This window comes from Drosophila sulfurigaster, chromosome 2L (genome assembly GCF_023558435.1).
Source record: "Drosophila sulfurigaster albostrigata strain 15112-1811.04 chromosome 2L, ASM2355843v2, whole genome shotgun sequence".
NCBI classification, from domain to species: domain Eukaryota; kingdom Metazoa; phylum Arthropoda; class Insecta; order Diptera; family Drosophilidae; genus Drosophila; species Drosophila sulfurigaster.
This window is the reverse complement of record NC_084881.1, coordinates 4,865,373-4,882,175: the sequence shown is the minus strand read 5'-3', so window position 1 is coordinate 4,882,175 and position 16,803 is coordinate 4,865,373. Positions and strand designations below refer to the sequence as shown.

General features: G+C 41.6%; 3 protein-coding genes across 4 annotated transcripts; 1 reads left to right on the top strand and 2 right to left on the bottom strand.

Annotated features, from left to right (window-relative positions):
* Positions 1-1,135: 1,135 nt before the first annotated feature.
* Positions 1,136-5,520, top strand: LOC133837670 (probable serine/threonine-protein kinase MARK-A). Its single transcript, XM_062268513.1, is given in 5 exon segments — positions 1,136-1,455; positions 3,872-4,181; positions 4,184-4,223; positions 4,551-4,627; positions 4,691-5,520. Coding segments are annotated over 4 exon segments (1,218 nt in total). The 5' UTR covers positions 1,136-1,455; positions 3,872-3,910.
* Positions 5,521-5,949: 429 nt separating this feature from the next.
* LOC133840741 (trifunctional enzyme subunit alpha, mitochondrial) lies at positions 5,950-9,053 on the bottom strand. 2 transcript variants are annotated; one of them, XM_062272789.1, is made up of 6 exons: positions 8,914-9,053; positions 8,742-8,857; positions 7,754-8,484; positions 7,550-7,690; positions 6,716-7,485; positions 5,950-6,656 (listed from the first exon to the last, which is right to left on the bottom strand). In XM_062272789.1, the coding sequence occupies exons 2-6, from the start codon at positions 8,815-8,817 to the stop codon at positions 6,020-6,022; spliced, it is 2,355 nt and encodes a 784-aa protein (XP_062128773.1). In that variant the 5' UTR covers positions 8,818-8,857; positions 8,914-9,053; the 3' UTR covers positions 5,950-6,019. The 2 variants fall into 2 exon arrangements, with proteins under 2 accessions (XP_062128773.1, XP_062128765.1); XM_062272781.1 differs by having other exon boundaries at positions 8,742-8,981.
* Positions 9,054-13,470: 4,417 nt separating this feature from the next.
* Positions 13,471-16,242, bottom strand: LOC133844697 (transcription factor glial cells missing). Its single transcript, XM_062278796.1, has 2 exons — positions 15,081-16,242; positions 13,471-15,001 (listed from the first exon to the last, which is right to left on the bottom strand). Exons 1-2 carry the CDS (start codon positions 15,455-15,457, stop codon positions 13,777-13,779), a joined length of 1,602 nt encoding a protein of 533 aa, XP_062134780.1. The 5' UTR covers positions 15,458-16,242; the 3' UTR covers positions 13,471-13,776.
* Between the last annotated feature and the right edge of the window lie 561 nt (positions 16,243-16,803).

Genomic DNA, 16,803 nt, shown 5'->3' with positions numbered 1-16,803 from the left:
GCATGACATTTTGTTTATTCTGAGAGGCATTTCTGCTGCTGCCGCTGGCCCGACTGCTGCTGCTCAGTCACCAACTGTCGTTGATTCAATGTTCGCTGAGAGTTAGAAACCCAATTTTAGGTGGATGAACACACACTCCCACACTCAGCTGCATTGGGTAAGATGCACATTGGGCTGGGGTAGATCGGAACATATGGAAAGGACTCGCACAATTTATAGTCACTTAGATTCAATAATGGCTAAACAAGAAAATTATTACTGCTCATGATCGACTGGTATCATAATAAAATATGTATGTGTTTAATTTAGGGGCATTTTTTTTAATTGTTTTAGAGTTGAACTATTTGGTCGGATTGAGACCACAGTGAAGTAAATTTTTGTTAAGTTTCGACATTTCTGCTTTGCGTCTCTGTCTCTTTGCGTTTTGTAGCGCGCAGTTGCCGTTGCTCTGCTGTGTTGTATTTCTCCCCGTGCGAGCGTGTGCGTGTGGCGGTGTGTGTATTGTTTGTATTATTTGTTGTTCGCCAGCAACAACAACAATAAAATTTGTACTCTTGTTGTTGCCAACTGTGTACGCGTGTGTGTGAATGTGAAACAGGGAGAGAGCGCAAGCGAGAGAGGGATAGAGAGAGCGAGCTGTGTTTCATCTGTTGTTGTTCTCTGTTTGCCATAGTCGTTGCACAGTGGGACAATCAATAACTAATGTATATGATTTTGTTATTCGGAAATATTCCGTCTTCCTATGATTTTCTATAGCTTCATGTTATTTCTATAGTTAGGTCGATTAATTATAAATATTATTTAAAATATGTTTCAGTCTAAGTTGGAATGAAGACTAATGATTTGTGATTTTTTTATAATTAGAGGCAATAAAATAATAATGGTGTTCTAATTTTACTTGAAATCTATGCACATGAGTTTATAAAGTTTGTATTCAAGTTAAGGTGTTTTCGAATTACGCATTATCTAAAATCGTACAATAAAATAACAGATGATGCCCACTGTATGTTGTAGTCGCTGCTTGCCTGCTGCTCAACTGCCGTCGTCGCTGCGACTGCTCCTGTTGTTGTTGTTGTTGTTGTTATTGTTATTGTGTTGTGTTCTACTGTAGCTGATAGATACTGAGTATCTGTGTGTTTAGTCGCTTTCGTCGCTTGAAACGTGAAACATACGACAACCGAAAACGAAATTAAAATTGCAACTTTTTATGTTACGTCAGTCAGTCAGTTGTTTGTCGCTGTCACAGTCACGGCATAGTCACAGCACATTTGACGTCGCAGTTGCAGTCGCAGTCGCAGTCGTCGTCATCATCGCTTGCGTCGCTGTCGCAGCGGACATTTTTTGGCGCCGTTTTCCGTGCGACAGTGGCTTAAAAAATAAAAGCGCGCTTTACATTTCTTACGGAAACGCTTTTTCAAATCTCACTCGCGGTGTTCGCAAACTGCCAGAGTACAGGTAAAATAAACAATTTCGAGATATGTACGTACGAAGAAAATGTTTTTGAAAAATATATGTACATACGAGTATGTACATACATACATACAACAACAACAACAAATACAACAACGCCTTGGCCAGATAAGCAACAACAATACAGCAACAAGAAAAATTCTATATGCCATAGTGTAACTGTTTCTGTGTCTGTGTATAGAGTGTACATTGTATATGTATATGTGCCTTTTGTTGCTGCTGCTGCTGCTGTTGATGTTATTGTTGTTGTTGTAGCTGTTGTTGTTCTATCTAACAAAGTTATTGCCTTTGCCTTCATTGCTGTTGCTGCTGCTGTCATTGGCTGGGTGGGTGATACGGGGAGGGGGAATAGCCGGGTATTTCTGCAAGTTTTGTGTGTGTTTTGTTAGCTTTAGAAATATTTTTTGTGTTTTCTTGTTTTGCACGTTGCTGTACTTCTTGTGTGCTGTCTGTTGTTGATGTTGTTGTTGTTACTGAACAAGTATACTTACAGTCAAACATTCATTCCTTCTTGTTTACAAATGTATGTATGTACATATTCATAAATGTGTTGTATATGTATACATATACATATGTATACATATGTATATGTATATTTTATGTTAATAGACAAAACACAATTAATATTGTCAGCTAGTTTATTGTTTGCCCTCTCCACTTCGTTATACAACAACAATAAGAACAGTTGCGCAGGCGGTACAATAACAAAAAAAATCAGCAAGCAGCAGCAGAATCTACAACAACAAAACAAAGTCGCTCGCTGCTCTGGCGTTGCTGCTGCTGCTGCTGTTGTCGATGTCGTTGTTGCTGCGTCAGCGACGCTGGCAACTGTTAAAGGCGAACAAACAAAACTAACGAAAACAACAAAAACAAATGACGAATAATACAGAACATACGACAACGACGAGAGCAGCAGCAGCAACAGCAAAGGCAATAACAAAAGCAACGCCAACAACAGCAACAACAATAGCAGCAGCAGCAGCAGCAAAAACAACAACAGCAACGATAACAACAACAGCCAGAACCGAAACACGCGCGAAGCGTTGATGATGATAATGAAGTTGGCAGTGTTGATAATAATGATGACGACAAAAACAACATAACAACTGTGACACAGTGGGCAATTCGTCGCGAACAAATTTAAAATATCAAAATGCGGCAAATGTAATACTGTTTAAAAAAAAATTTATAAAAATTTTTCCGAACACACATCTCGTTTTTGAAGCCTAAGATCATTAAATTGTTTTGCTAAACTAAATAAATAATAAATATAAATATATATATATAGAAGAGTAATTCTGACCACAGTGCGCACGTTGTTTTTGTGCCAAACTGGTGGGTTTAACGCAAGGTGCTGAAAGTGGCGGGAAAATTTGTTAAAGATTTGAGTGACAGCCCACAGAGAGACGAAGGAAAAGAGAGCGAGAGTCTTTGCGATTTATAGAGAGGAAAAGTGACAAGGAAAGGGAGAGGGAGAAATAGAGTATGAACGAGTGAGAGAGAGAAAGAGAGGGAGTGTAACACTGAGTGGGTTGATTAGAATCAAAACAGGTAGTTGCAAGTTGCAGCAAAAAGCAGCTGTGCAGTTGCATCCACGAACATGCAAGCAGGCGAGTTATTAAAATGAGTCATTGCCGAATCTGAGAGCCAGCTCTTGTTCTAATAATATTATTGTTAATAATATTATTGACCAAGACCAAGTCTTGACAAGAATTTGTAACAACAAAAGCAAGTACAGTCAAATAGCCTGCTATTTATTATAATAGTTATTGTTGGTGTTGCTGTTGCTGTTACTGTTATTGTGGCTATAATAATATGAAAGGTAAACAATGTAGCGACTGTCGCCGTTGTCACGAAACTGCTCACAAAAACAACAACAAAAGTGGCCACCCTGTTTTATTATATTTCACAAACACACATATGTTTGTATGTATGTATGTAGTTATGACAACAACACAAGCATAGCAAAAAAAAGCTCTTGTCGCTTGACGGAGGCATAAAGCTGCTGTAGTAATTGTTGTTGCTGAGACATTAGCAATTCCAACACAATTGCACACACTTAATACAACACTGGGAAATAGCGATGGGACAACATCGAGACACTAACGATACTATCGTGAATTGTTAGTTAAATAGGCAACTATTATTTATAAAAACTTTATCCTACTTTCAATACAATATAGTTTTTATTTAAAAACATTGATTATCATCGACATTTTCGCGTTTCTGTTGCGAGTATACAAAGCAACAGCAACCAGCAGTAGAAACAACAACAACAAAGTGGCTAGCAGTTATTGCAGTCACTGTTGTTATCAGTGTACTTCGCTGGCAGCAACAACGCCAGGCATTGCAACATTCAACATCAACAGTAAAGTGATTGCAAATTCTATAATTAACACAGGCTGCAACAGCAAACATAACAACAAGCAGTGGAAAGAATATGACCACCTCAACGCCCAGCAGCAGCAACAGCACCACCAATAGCAACAAAACTAACAACACCTGCAGTAGCGGCGGTAACAACAACAGCAACAACATCATCAACAGCAACAACAACGATAACAACAATCGACAAAGCATCAGCAACAGCGACGGCGGAGGCAACGAGCGAGCAACATCAGTAGCAACTCTTTACAACGGCAGCAGTCCGAGTGCAACAACTGCAACCATAGGATCAACAAATCGTGTCATGCAAGCGGACGAGGATTTCAACACATGGTGCGCACGCATCGCTGTCTCTACGACAAGAAAGTGAGTACAGGTATCACACTTTAGTGCGATGGCAACTGTTGAGTTATCGAATAGTGACAACGAACAATATATTAGTGATGTGCGAATGAATAAATATATGTCACTTTTTTTTGTTATTCATTGAAAGCCATGTTTAAGAAGTTAGGGAGTTAGCTTATTGCCTAGAGGATGGTAGATAGCAAAATCATAAAATTAAATTACAATAACGCGATATTAATTGTATGTATTATAAATTTAAGTATTGAGTTTCTCTGATCAATTGAGTTAATTTCGTAGCTGAACAATATTCATTTCGGTAGCTTAATTTCCAATCAGAACAATAATAACGATCCTTTTTATTTTAATCGTTACAGAGACAACCAGGAGAAGGCCTGGGCGCTTATCTCGAAGGAAACTCGAGAGAGTGGTAAGTAATTTGTAAAATATTCATTTTTATAAAACAGACGTAATAATATCTATATAATTTTAGTTATTCACTGCAAGGAGAGATGGAGGAACCTTCGTGCCTGCCTCTCGCGCTACATCAAGCAACAGAGTGGATCCGAGCCACAGCACAAACCTTACTACCTTACTGAGCATATGGCGTTTTTGTTACCATTTCTTAAGTCTACGCGGTACTCTCTTGAGGGCAACTCGAGTTTGGCCACGCTCTTCCAGTTCTCCCAGCAGCATTTGCATCTCCATCAGCAGCAGCATCAGCAGGAGCATTTGTATTGCAACAACAACAACAACACAAGCATGAATAACAACAACAACCATGTTATGAGCGATTCTTTAGAGATGAAGCAGTCTCTTTCGGACAACGACGACGAGGAGACGATTGATGCTTTTGATCCCGCCATAGCTGCCACCCTGGGCATGCACTGCACCACCTCGACGACAGGCGGCAATGCGATGACTGTTCCTGGGTCGCCAGCACACAGTCTGCAGAATTTCATACCTGATGTGCAGCTAGCTGAGACCGGACCAGATTTAATATACAACGATACTTCATCGACGCCACTGCATCATCAACATCAACCGCCGCATTCCCACCATGCGATGGCCAGTCACCTGCAACAGCAACAACAACATATTGAGCCAAGCAGCGAATCAAGACTGCGATTGTTGGAGCTGCCTTCTTTGGGGGCCTCAGCGTCACAGAGCACACGGACATGGAGTTCTTTCGAAGCATTCTGTTCGCGATGTTGTCGAACGCAACACGTTACAATGGCACTCTGCCAGCAGGTGGTGGTAACGGTGGGGCAAATGGTGCAGCTGTGGGAGCCAAGCAGTCAAACAAGCGTTCCAACACGATAATTTAAAGTTGGCTAGCAGTTCCAAAGATGTTAGGAAAACTAATGAATATTCAGATGTATGTACATAGCTTTTTGTTCTGTTTCCATGTTAGCATAATGCTTGTCAAAGATGCTTAATCAACAAAGAGCTCTTCAAAGATAGCCAGCCGTTCAACTCTTGGAACAACATTGAAACTGCCCAGTGCATGTGTTACGTGCAACAGTTGCTGATGCAACATCCAAGCTTTGTAAATATTGATATTGATGTTACGTTAGACTAAGAAATATATAGATTGTTGTACAAAAATCGTTACAGATTACACTAAAGATAATTAAAACAGGCTGCAACAGTCAAATAAACAATTGGATTTATGAAAATATTATACGATACTCTTTATTATTCACATCGCGCAACTTCAACAAAAATAATTAAGTTCAGAATCAGCTCAGCTGAGAAAAATGCATTAGAATGCTCTAAATTCTGTCTAAAGCTAAATGTCGATTTTTTTCTGTATTGTTCTTTACAACTTTGAAGCGCCAGTCTTGGGATAGAATTTCTTGGATGGATCCTTGGCCATGTCCAACAGCGTTTGAGCAGGCTTGAAAGGTGCGCCATACAGTTCAGCATATGACTGCATTTTGCTAACCAATTTGCCAGCGCCGTACAGATCCACCCAGCGGAAGGGGCCTCCGGTGAATGGCGGGAATCCCAAGCCGAAAACAGCACCCACATCACCCTCCAGTGGACTGTCAAGAATCTTCTCCTCCAGACACAAGACAGCTTCATTGACAAAGCGCGACACCATACGCAATGTCAGATCCTCAGGTGTATTGGCACCCTTGGAAACCAGCGCATACTTCTGCTTAAGGATTTCGTGTGCCTCAGTATTGACTGGACGGCTGCCCTTGCTTTGGCCATCGTATAGGAAAATGCCCTTGCCAGACTTGCGGCCTAAGAAGCCTGCCAATACCAAATCCTGCATCACTTGCAGATTGCCACCGCTAAAGCGTTCGCCAAATGATTTGGCCAAATCCACGGCAATATGGGAGCCAACATCGATGCCGACTTCATCGGCCAATGTTGCAGCGCCTACAGGGAAGCCGAACTTCTTGGTGTACTTATCCAAATCCTTAGGATCCACTCCTTCTTGCAGCAGTCTATGTGAAAGACAAGGATTAACAATGCTACAATATGAAAATATGAATAAGAGTTTCACCTGATTGCTTCAGACAGGAGTGTGGCCAGAATACGTGTGGTATAGAACCCGGGTCCATCGCCTACAGTAATCACTACCTTGCCTTGTTTGAGACCTACAGCAACGGCTTGGGCGATGGTGTCCTTAGAGGTACCTGGATGTGTAATAATTTCCAGCAGCTGCATCTTGTCGACGGGAGAGAAGTAGTGCATGCCCACTACCTTCTCAGGACGCGAGCTACCAGCAGCAATCTTCGTAATGGGAATGGCGCTGGTATTAGTGGCAATAACACAATGCTCAGGGACAACGGCCTCCAGCTCCTTGATTACTCGGTGCTTAATGTTAATATCCTCGAAAACAGCTTCGATTATAATATCGGCAGTCTTAAAGTCGTCGTAGTTTAGCGTGGGTAGCAGATGCGACAGCGTCTGATCCCGTTCCAGGGCCGTAATGCGCTTGCGTTTTAGAGCTGTTGCCAGACCCTTTTGCACTTGGCCAATACCGCGAGCAAGGCCTGCATCGGTGGCATCTTTCATGACTACATTGTATCCCTTGTCGACGGACACCTGGACAATGCCAGCACCCATGAGACCCGCACCAAGCACGCCCACAGTCTTGACGGGACGCTCTGGCTTGCCAAAGCGATTCTTCTTGCACTCAGTCTGGCCACGGAAGAGCGCAATGAGACCCTTTGATTCTGGTGTAGCCGATAATTCACCAAAGCCCTTGCGTTCCGACTCGTAGCCAGCATCAGTGCCCTTGTCGACGCCGGCACGAATCACATCCAGGATCTGTAGAGCAGCATGTGTGATTGATGTGAGTTAATTTTTTAATTTTGACGGGTGACGGGATTACCTTCAGAGGAGCGGGGTAGAGACCACCAGAGGCCTTGAGCACTTGCTTGCGCGCCGTATCAAAGATTTTGTTCTTGACAAAGTCCGTATCCATGATAAACGCTTGTAGTTTGTTGACCAAACCACTCTTTTCGCGATTCACCTGTCAAATAAAATTCCATGTCATCGAGTAAAAACGTAAGCTGTGAGATGTGTGGTTACTTACACGCAGTTTTCCACTGGCCAAGTCATTGGCCACTTGCACGGCCGTCTTCTCTAGATACTCGATAGTGTTTTGCTCAGCCGGCTGCAAGCCAGGACCGAGAGGATCGACAAGCAGGTCAACAATGCCAAGGCGCTTAGCACGATCGGCACGAACTTGTTTACCGGTCAAACTCAGGTCCAAAGCGGTGGGCACCGAGGATAGCTTAGGCAAACGGACGGTGCCTCCTCCACCAGGCAACAGACCGAGCATAACCTCTGGCAAACCCAACTTGGTCTTATTGTCCTTTGTAGCAATGCGATAGTGACAGGCCAAGGCTAGTTCTAGACCGCCACCCAGACACACACCATTGATGGCGGCCACAATTGGCTTACGACTGCGTTCCATGCGCTCAAACATAATTTGGGCGCCGTGTGAAATAAGGGTAGCCTCCTCGGCCTTTTGGCACGCTTCTAGCATGCCGATATCGGCACCAGCCACAAAGCAGCCAGGTTTGCCCGAAATGAGCACCGCAGAGTTCACCGAAGGATTCGTCTCCAGCTCCTTAATCACTTGCTCGAACTCATTGCTCACCTCGGCGCCCAGCGAGTTGACTTTTACATTGGGAGAATCAATTTTAATGACCAGCACTCCATTTACCACCTTGGTGTGTAAATGCTTGTTAACAGCGGCTGGAGATGTTGCGGGATTTGTGGCCATTAGACGACGTTGAAATTGTGCTGCGGCAGGATAGGCTGTAATATGATAATGGTGATGTGAGTAGTGGTATTAAACTACTTGTGTTTTTGTACTACGTCCAACATAATACTTTGGTATTATCTCATATGTGGAAGAGTACAAAGTTCAAAGTCCAATGATGCGATAGGCGGTGTTCGATTAGTTCAAATCGTATGTGTTTATACTGTTTTGATCAACAGCACGTTAAACATTGTTCTTTCTTTTGGAAATATCTATTAGTATATCATTTATTCATCTATTTTTGGGCAATTACCTCTAGCACATTTATTCTGCAACAATTGTTGTCGTGAAATTTGCCCAACTGCACTTAGGAATCTGGATGCCGACATTGCAATTCTTTACTCGTATTCAAACAGGTTCGTGATTTATCTAAAAAACTTATGATTAACTATTGTAGTGCACTTTATGCTTGGCAAAACTATTACATATACTTAAAACAACTGTTGTATTAAATCTTCGTGGCAAACTAATTTTTACTTGTTGCTTCAACTGCAAGTTACCAGCGGCAACTGTGTGACCGTAGTTTGCATTTAAAAATATACTAGTTTATCATAATAATCGGCACAGTATTATCGCATGGTAAAAGACTAGATTTGTGAATACGCAATTTGCAAGAAAGTGACCTGATCAAATTGTCAATGAATACTAACTAGGCTAGTTTTTCTGGTGACTTATAGATGGTGCTTTTGATTGATTATCATGACAAATCTTTTACCATGAGTGCAGTAGATGGCGCTTTTGCTATATTTTTATAGCGATTCTTTTATCGTTAGCTGCGGCAACCTAAAACTAGATGGCGCTTTTAATACTTTATTATTGCTACTGATATACATTAGTTAAGCTTCAATTATAATGGATGGCGCTTGCGCTGCATTATTTCGGTCTCTGATTGTTATGTGGTATAACCATATTTTTAATAGCTCAAAGAAATATTCGCAAAAATGCAAATAATAACAACAATGCAATGCATATGTATATATGTATGTATATGATCTAAACTTCATTTGGGACATTCACGAAAAGATGAAAAAGATCTGAATTTTCCTAAACAATTGCAATATTCCTGATAAAACGAACCCGCTGCTCTTGAAAGGTCATTGGAACCAGCAGAACTCCTGTCCTGATTTGAGTGTCAATCTCAAGTGTGACTTTCGGTTGGCTTTTCACAGATCACGTTAGGAGAGGGCATGTCCATCAGCAATCACAGCTGCAATGTTCAATAAAAAGAGAAGGCAGGAAAGAAGATTAACTATTTAATTTATAATACGTGGCAAAAGCTGTGACCATTAATGTCAAATGTTGCGACAATATGAACCACAACAATGTGCGAGTATGCTAGGAAAACTCATCAAAAACTATTTCGATGGGCCACTTCAAAGGATACGTAACAATAAGATCGACAACACGTTCGGTAAAACGCCTCAAAAACAAATGAGGCGCGTTTAATGTGCTCTTGAATGGTAACTAGGACGATACGCGCATGCGCAGAAATGACCTGAAAATCCTTAACTGACATCCGTGTCAAATGGAATGTGTGTTTGTGTATGTGTGTATGCTCGATTTGTGGCGGGGTGGGTCAGCATGAAAATTGCTCAAAACGAGCTGCAAAAGGCAGTTGAACAATAGGGAAGATTTCACTACTGGAGTCCTGGACATATTGGTTTCATATTGAATATCTATCAGATTTACAAAGAATTTTTAATAAAAAATCCGAAAAAAAAAATTTGAAAAAATTTTTCGTTATGTTATGAATCAGTACTATCGTTTTCTAACAAGTTATTGCCGAAACACAAGATAATGAATTATTTGTACTGAATATAAAATTATTTCATATAGTTTTACTATCAAACCTTTTAACCTGTAAATTTAAATTATCATATTTAATAACAAATTTAATTTTTTTTATTTTATAAATTCATTGCAATGTTTCACTAAATATTAAATTTTTCATCGAAGACAAAACTTTAAAAGGCAGATAAAAATCTAATAGCCTATCCACTGCACCAAAAAACATCGGTTCTTTTCCGTTCAGGTCGAATGTTACGTTTGCCCCCTCGAAAAACCCATAAGAAAAAAAATTGGTTCGAAACGTAAAAGGACTGAGTGGCAGTGGAAATAGGCTATAACTAATATTTTAAAACTTAACAAAATACACTATAATTCAAATCAAAAAATGGTTCGCTTCGTATTTTAAAATTAATAGAAAATTAAAATGCATGGTAACTTCAGTTCTTTTAAATCCGTATAAAAGGCACATACAATACTCTTATATACAATTTAGATATAAACACCTATGGTTGTTAAACCCTAAATATTTAAACCACTTAAAATTGAATGCGTTTTTTATGCACAATCAAAACGCTTGAACAAAGATGCAATTGCTGTCAGGCGCCACTCAACTATTTTCAACTATAAACCAATTGTTTTTCATAGCGATTTTTTATGCTAAGCTGATTATAAATAATTGAAAATAGTTGAAAAAAGGCAAAGTAGAAAGGGTTGGGCAACCCTAAACATAACCATAATGAGGGTCGGGTTTGAAGGCGACCATAAACAAAACACCCATTAGTTGAAAAGGACGCGCGTCAGCGGCGCGTGCGACCTTCAAGGATATTCGCACACTCTGACCTGGCAAAGCGAGGATGAGTCTGAGTCTGAGTTTGATACCTTTGAGATGACTTTGTTCCAAGTGATATTTGAATACATAATTCAAATGCTACCCCCTCCGATCGCAGTGAAATAAAAACATTTAAAATGTTTTGATTTCATTTATGTTAATTTCCGACCATAAATCAAAAGCAGAACGTGTGCTTCCTGTCGCATTCGTCGGGGCTTACAATATTTGTCCGTGTTCCTTTGATTAGCCCCTTACATAATGTAAGCCCTATATGCAAATATATGACTTGCTCATCTCTGATTCTTTTTGTTATCCTTTTGCAGCTCTTTTCATGCTGTGACGATTATGCAAATTTGTTGACGTTGATCCTTTTCTCTTTTTGTAATTCAATATTCGCGAGATTTGCGAAAACTGGCTCAATTCTACAATATCTGGAATTTCCATTGCGATTGGGGTTGCAATTTTCGCGAGTGCGAATTCGCCAAGCTAATTTAATATGCATATTCGCCAATTTGTTAATGAATACATTTGTCAAATGGATAAATTAAGAGAGTTGCTTTTCTAATATATCTAAAATAGCTATAAATTGCCAAATAATATTCAAATAAGTGAAATAAAAAAAACATCACTTGTTAATTTTATGTATATGTACTGTAGAAATTGGTTATAGTTATAGTAAAATATGTATATATAACAATCAGCGTTGCCAATTTGTGGGGAATTCCTTAAAGTGCGGGGAATTTTAAGTTGATTGGGGATTTATTGGGGATTGGCATTATGTGGGGAAAATGCGGGGTATTTTAAATTTTTTTGATTTCCTGTCCTTTATAAATTTGTGACAGCACAAAAATTAGACGATGAATGGCGAGCTCACGCAATATTATCCCGTCAAACAAAGTGCCATCCACAAAAATATGGAAAAGAATATGAATGTTAACTGTTTGAGTTTTTATTTTAATTAATTAAGAATACTAATATGAGTTATACTCAGCTTTTTACTGTTTAATTTAAAAAAACCTATGTGGGGAATTTGTGGGGAATCAGCGGATTTTTGTCCCCAAATTTGGGGAATTTTATCCCGATTTTTGGGGAAATGTATAAATTTGCATTGACAACCCTGATAATAATTGTATTTTCGAATTTCGTGTGTAGAAGCTATCGGTCTGGCGGAGCTGCCGCTGATGTCGAATTTTTGTGGCACATACCCATTGAAGTAACTGTAATGCTGTATTCAGAGCAATTAAAAAAAAATAGTAATCACTTTGTTATGAGAAATTTGTCAAGAAATATTAGCAAGGAAAAGAAAAGTGTGTTGAAATCTTTTCATTCTAAACAAGTTGTTTACTTATTTTATAGCTTTTTTGTACAATTTTGAAAATAATATTTTATCTAAAATTTTATAATGGTGATTTCTAAGAAGTTAGTAAAATCGAGTTCAAATACAAAAAAATTCAAGAAAGTTTCCGCCAAAAGGAAGGTTCCACTAATTCTAGACTGTGATGAAAACCTGGTGCCATTGGTCATGAATGTGGTCGGATTGATGTCTCAGCAATCTGCAAAGCCCAAAAAGAAGCAATATTTTCTACAGAAATATCATCGGCCTAAACTACTAAAGCGATTACGTCGGAAGTTGTTGGAAGCTAATGGAGAGAAGAAAGAGACTGAGAAACCCCAGCAAAGGCGCAAATCTATGCTATCCGATAATTTCGTGCGTCTTGCTGCCGCTTTGGTGCAAGAGACCCCAGTGCAGTTCCCTGCACCGCATATATCTTTGTCATCAACATTGACGCCATCTTCTCCCGATGCTCCGAGACCAGTACCAGAAGCAGATAAAGCTTCGCAAGAGTTCTTCGTACCGCTGGAGGATCTCGACACTAATGCGTATAACTTTATTTCTAATACTCAAGTATGGGCTCTCGTTCCTTTAATAGTTAAAGCATCCCCTGAACCAACTTTGAATCCTTCACTTACTCCTAAGACTGACTGCACCCAAGGTTCACAGCTTGTGCTTAGTCAGAATCAACAAAATTCGTCTAAGACTCCGTTGGGTACTTCAGATTGCAAAAATGATCAGGCGTCGAGCCCTTCGCATTGAAATTGGATAATAGTTAAGAAGAATTTTAATTTGAGTATATGATGCAAAAAAAATATAGTATATATGTTTGTTATATTGCTTTGCATCTGCCAATCGCAAAACTTGTTTATAATTTTAAATGTTTTTTGAGAATTGGGTTTCAACCACTACATTTTAAACGAATATAGATTTATATATATATATATATATATATATATGTATATAGAACATTACGGCAAGCCATATCACAAAAGTTGCTGTTAATGTTTAGGTTTGATTTAGGATTGATTAAAAAGAATTGTAAGGTTTAAAAGGTTCAAATGTTTATTACAAAAATGCATAAATAGGTGGGTTTTACTTGTACGTCACTTAGTTAGTTGCTAAATACTTAATAGTAGGTGCTTAATTTAAAACTTTGGAATAGCTGAGGGAAACAATGGAGTTCAATGACTTAGGCGCTAGAAACATGGTATAAAGATAAAACCAACAAGCAAATTGGGGAAAGGAAATGGGAACATAACTTCGAGGCGAGATTTGTGTTTCAACTAGAGACTAGAACAACGCTTGAGTGGTAATAATGTTGAGATCTTGGTGGGATTAGCAGAAGATACCAATGCCTGGCTCGTGGCTTGTTGCCTGACTCTGATACGCAGCTGGAGAGATCGTCGCATCCATTTGGATGTTCCACACGTTGTCCACGCTCGTGTTGCTATAATAGTAATCCGCAGTCTGCTGTTGTTGTTGCTGTGCCTGTGGTTGCGGCTGCGGCTGTTGTTGTTGGTAGGAGACGGCAACGCCGGGTGGGGAAATGAAGGATTGCTGCTGTTGCTGCAACGCCTGCTGCTGATAGGCAGTTGCCTCCTCGTAGAGCAGCTCCACGGTGCTGCTGCTGCCGCCACTGATGTTGCCATCGAACACGCTGAAGATCTCCGAGTTGGGGCTGTAAAAGCTTTCGGGACTGGCAGTGGAGCTGCCGCTTATGTCCAGTGCTTGTGGCACATATCCGTTGAAGTAGCTGTAGTCCTCGGAGCTGTAGCCAGAGCTGCTAGTCAGACTGGAGGTGTCGTCGCAGCTCTCGTAGACATTCATGCCAGTCTGGTAGCCGGTTGTATTCGGAGCTGTTGTCGTCGCAAGCTCATAGTTCTGTTGTGGCAGTTGCAGCAGCTGTTGTTGTTGTTGCTGCTGCTGCTGCTGATGCTGATGCTGCAGTTGGGTCTCCGAGCTGCCGTAGTAGCTGGCTGTGGAGCTGTTGGAGGAGAGCGGCGATAGGGGCGAGTGCATCTCGTATCCATAGATGCCGCCCCCGCTGCTGTAGTTCAAGGAGGCATCCTGTGAGTAATATGACGAGCATTCCGTGCTCCATTGCGGTGTCATGTAGCTAGCTGTTTGCGCTTGCTGGAATATTGCCGTCGAGGGCGTGGCAGTAGGCGTGCCAGCTGCAACGGCAACACTGCGATACGATGGCAACTCTGTGCCCGCTGGCAGCAACTCTGCAGAGTTGGTGGCCCGCTGCTTGCGCTTGCTGGCGTTCTCCTGCAGCGGCAGCGGAAGCGACTTCGCTTGGCGCTTGTTGGCCCGCAGGCTGCACAGCTTGTCACTGAGTGCTGCATCCCGAGCCAGCATCACGGCCAGACTGCGCACGCGTCGTCCGCCAGCGAGCAGACGACGTGCCTCCGTCGAGCCCTTGGCCTCCGGCCGTGGATGATCGTGGGTGCCCTTAGCTTGGAAGTAGATCGCGTTGCCGGCGCGGCGCCAGAAGTGTGTCACCGGATAGCCGCAGTGCCCGCGACATGGCTGAATCTCGAGGCGGCCATTGCAATTCCTGTAATGAGAATTGGAGAAGCGCTTGCTTAGTACGACTGCTCGCCAGTTGCGGATTGGAGGAGTTAGTGGACACTTACCTATTGGGACACTGTTTGCCCTGTTGCTTGCGACGCGCTTTGTCGCAGATGGCTGGACGCAGATGGACGCTGGCGCCATTGGGAAGGCGGCACTTGGCGCTGCAGAGCAGCACACCGAGGCAGCTCTTCTTTAGTATGTTGACATTGTGGTTGTTGGTGTTGCGCATCGCCCAGCCGCTGGCATGCTTCTTGGCATCCTCGCTGTGGGCGGCATAGATGAGCCGGCAGTGACCGTTGGCCCAGTCGTTGAAGTCGTCGTGCTCGCTGACCGTCGGCACAACTGTGTCATTGATATCCCACTCAATCTGGATGCGTGATTTGCTGGCTGGCGGACTTGGCGTTGGCATCGGTACTGGTAACGCACCGTTCATCACCATGTTTAACGTGAAAAGTTCTTTTTGCCACACGCACAAACTTCAACACTTTTCAGTTTTCACTGACTCTCAGTTTCTCAAATGTGTTCTGTGTATTTGGTTGCTTGCTTTATTTTGTGTCGCGGCGACTGTTAGACGTCCGTTCACAACGGCTGCGCAATGTTGACTGTCTCTGGCTCTGCCGAACACCACATTAAGTTCCTTTTAACCGAAGCGAGAACCACGACTCAGCAGCAGCAGCAAAAGTAGCAGCGACCACGACGACGTGGTGGTTGTTTTGTTGCGCTCTCATTGGCTTGCTTTCCAGTTTATCCGGTTTATCCGTTTACTATCCGCCAGACACTCGCCGCCTCGCACTCTCTTTTTCTCGCATTTCTATTGGAATTCCTTTCTATCCGTACGTACAGCTCTCCCGCTCCCGCTTCTGCTTCTGCTACATCTGTCGATGCCGCTGCCGCTGGCTCTGTTGTAGCTGGCGTCTGCTGTCGCTGCCTCTACTCGAGGTTTGATTGGACAGTCGGTCGGTAGCTACGCCAGCTGGCGCTCTACTGATGGAGCAGTCTTTGTAACAAGCAGAGTTGTGGCATTGGCACACCTGCGTTTGCCCTCCTACTCCTTTCCCCCTTCTTTCACATACTCTCTTTCTCTTTCTGTCGCGCTCTCTTTCTGGGCAGAAGCACGCGACATCATTGGGGTAGGGGAACGGAGGGAGAGGGCAACAGTGTAATTTTATTATAGCAGCCAGTCAAAGCTAATTAAGTCTGAGCTGAAAGCACAGAGAAAAAATTAACAACAATTGTGAGTTACCTGGCACCTGGCCACTGACAGGGGAGCACAAGTAGCATTAGTGCTGTAGCGGGGGGTGCGTGGAGGAGGACAGGAGCAGGAGCTAAAGGAGCAGCAGCTGCGCTTGTGGTTTAGTTTTGTATTGAAGTTGGCGCCCAACGCGAATGCAAGTGCAGGGCAATCTGGGAATGAGAGGATAGAAAACCAAACTAATTGTGTTTCAGTTTTATTTAACACATACCCTTAAAATGCACGAAAAGTTTAAATAGTAACATAAAAAAAAACAGATTTATGTATTATATATTAGCATCGTATAAATTCATTTTTTACAGTACCCGATTTGAAACTAAAGTTCCACATATGTATCTTATTCTCACTTTTTCGAAAAAAATGTATCTTAGAGTTAGTAAAGTAATTTTATGATACAATAATACATTGAATAATGAGAGAGTTCACTTGATTTGTAAAAACAACTTCTTTCAAAAGTTATATTTCGAAACTTTACATCATACTGTTAAAGTTCAGAAATTAATTTTTTCTGTTGAATTTATTCTTTGATTTAA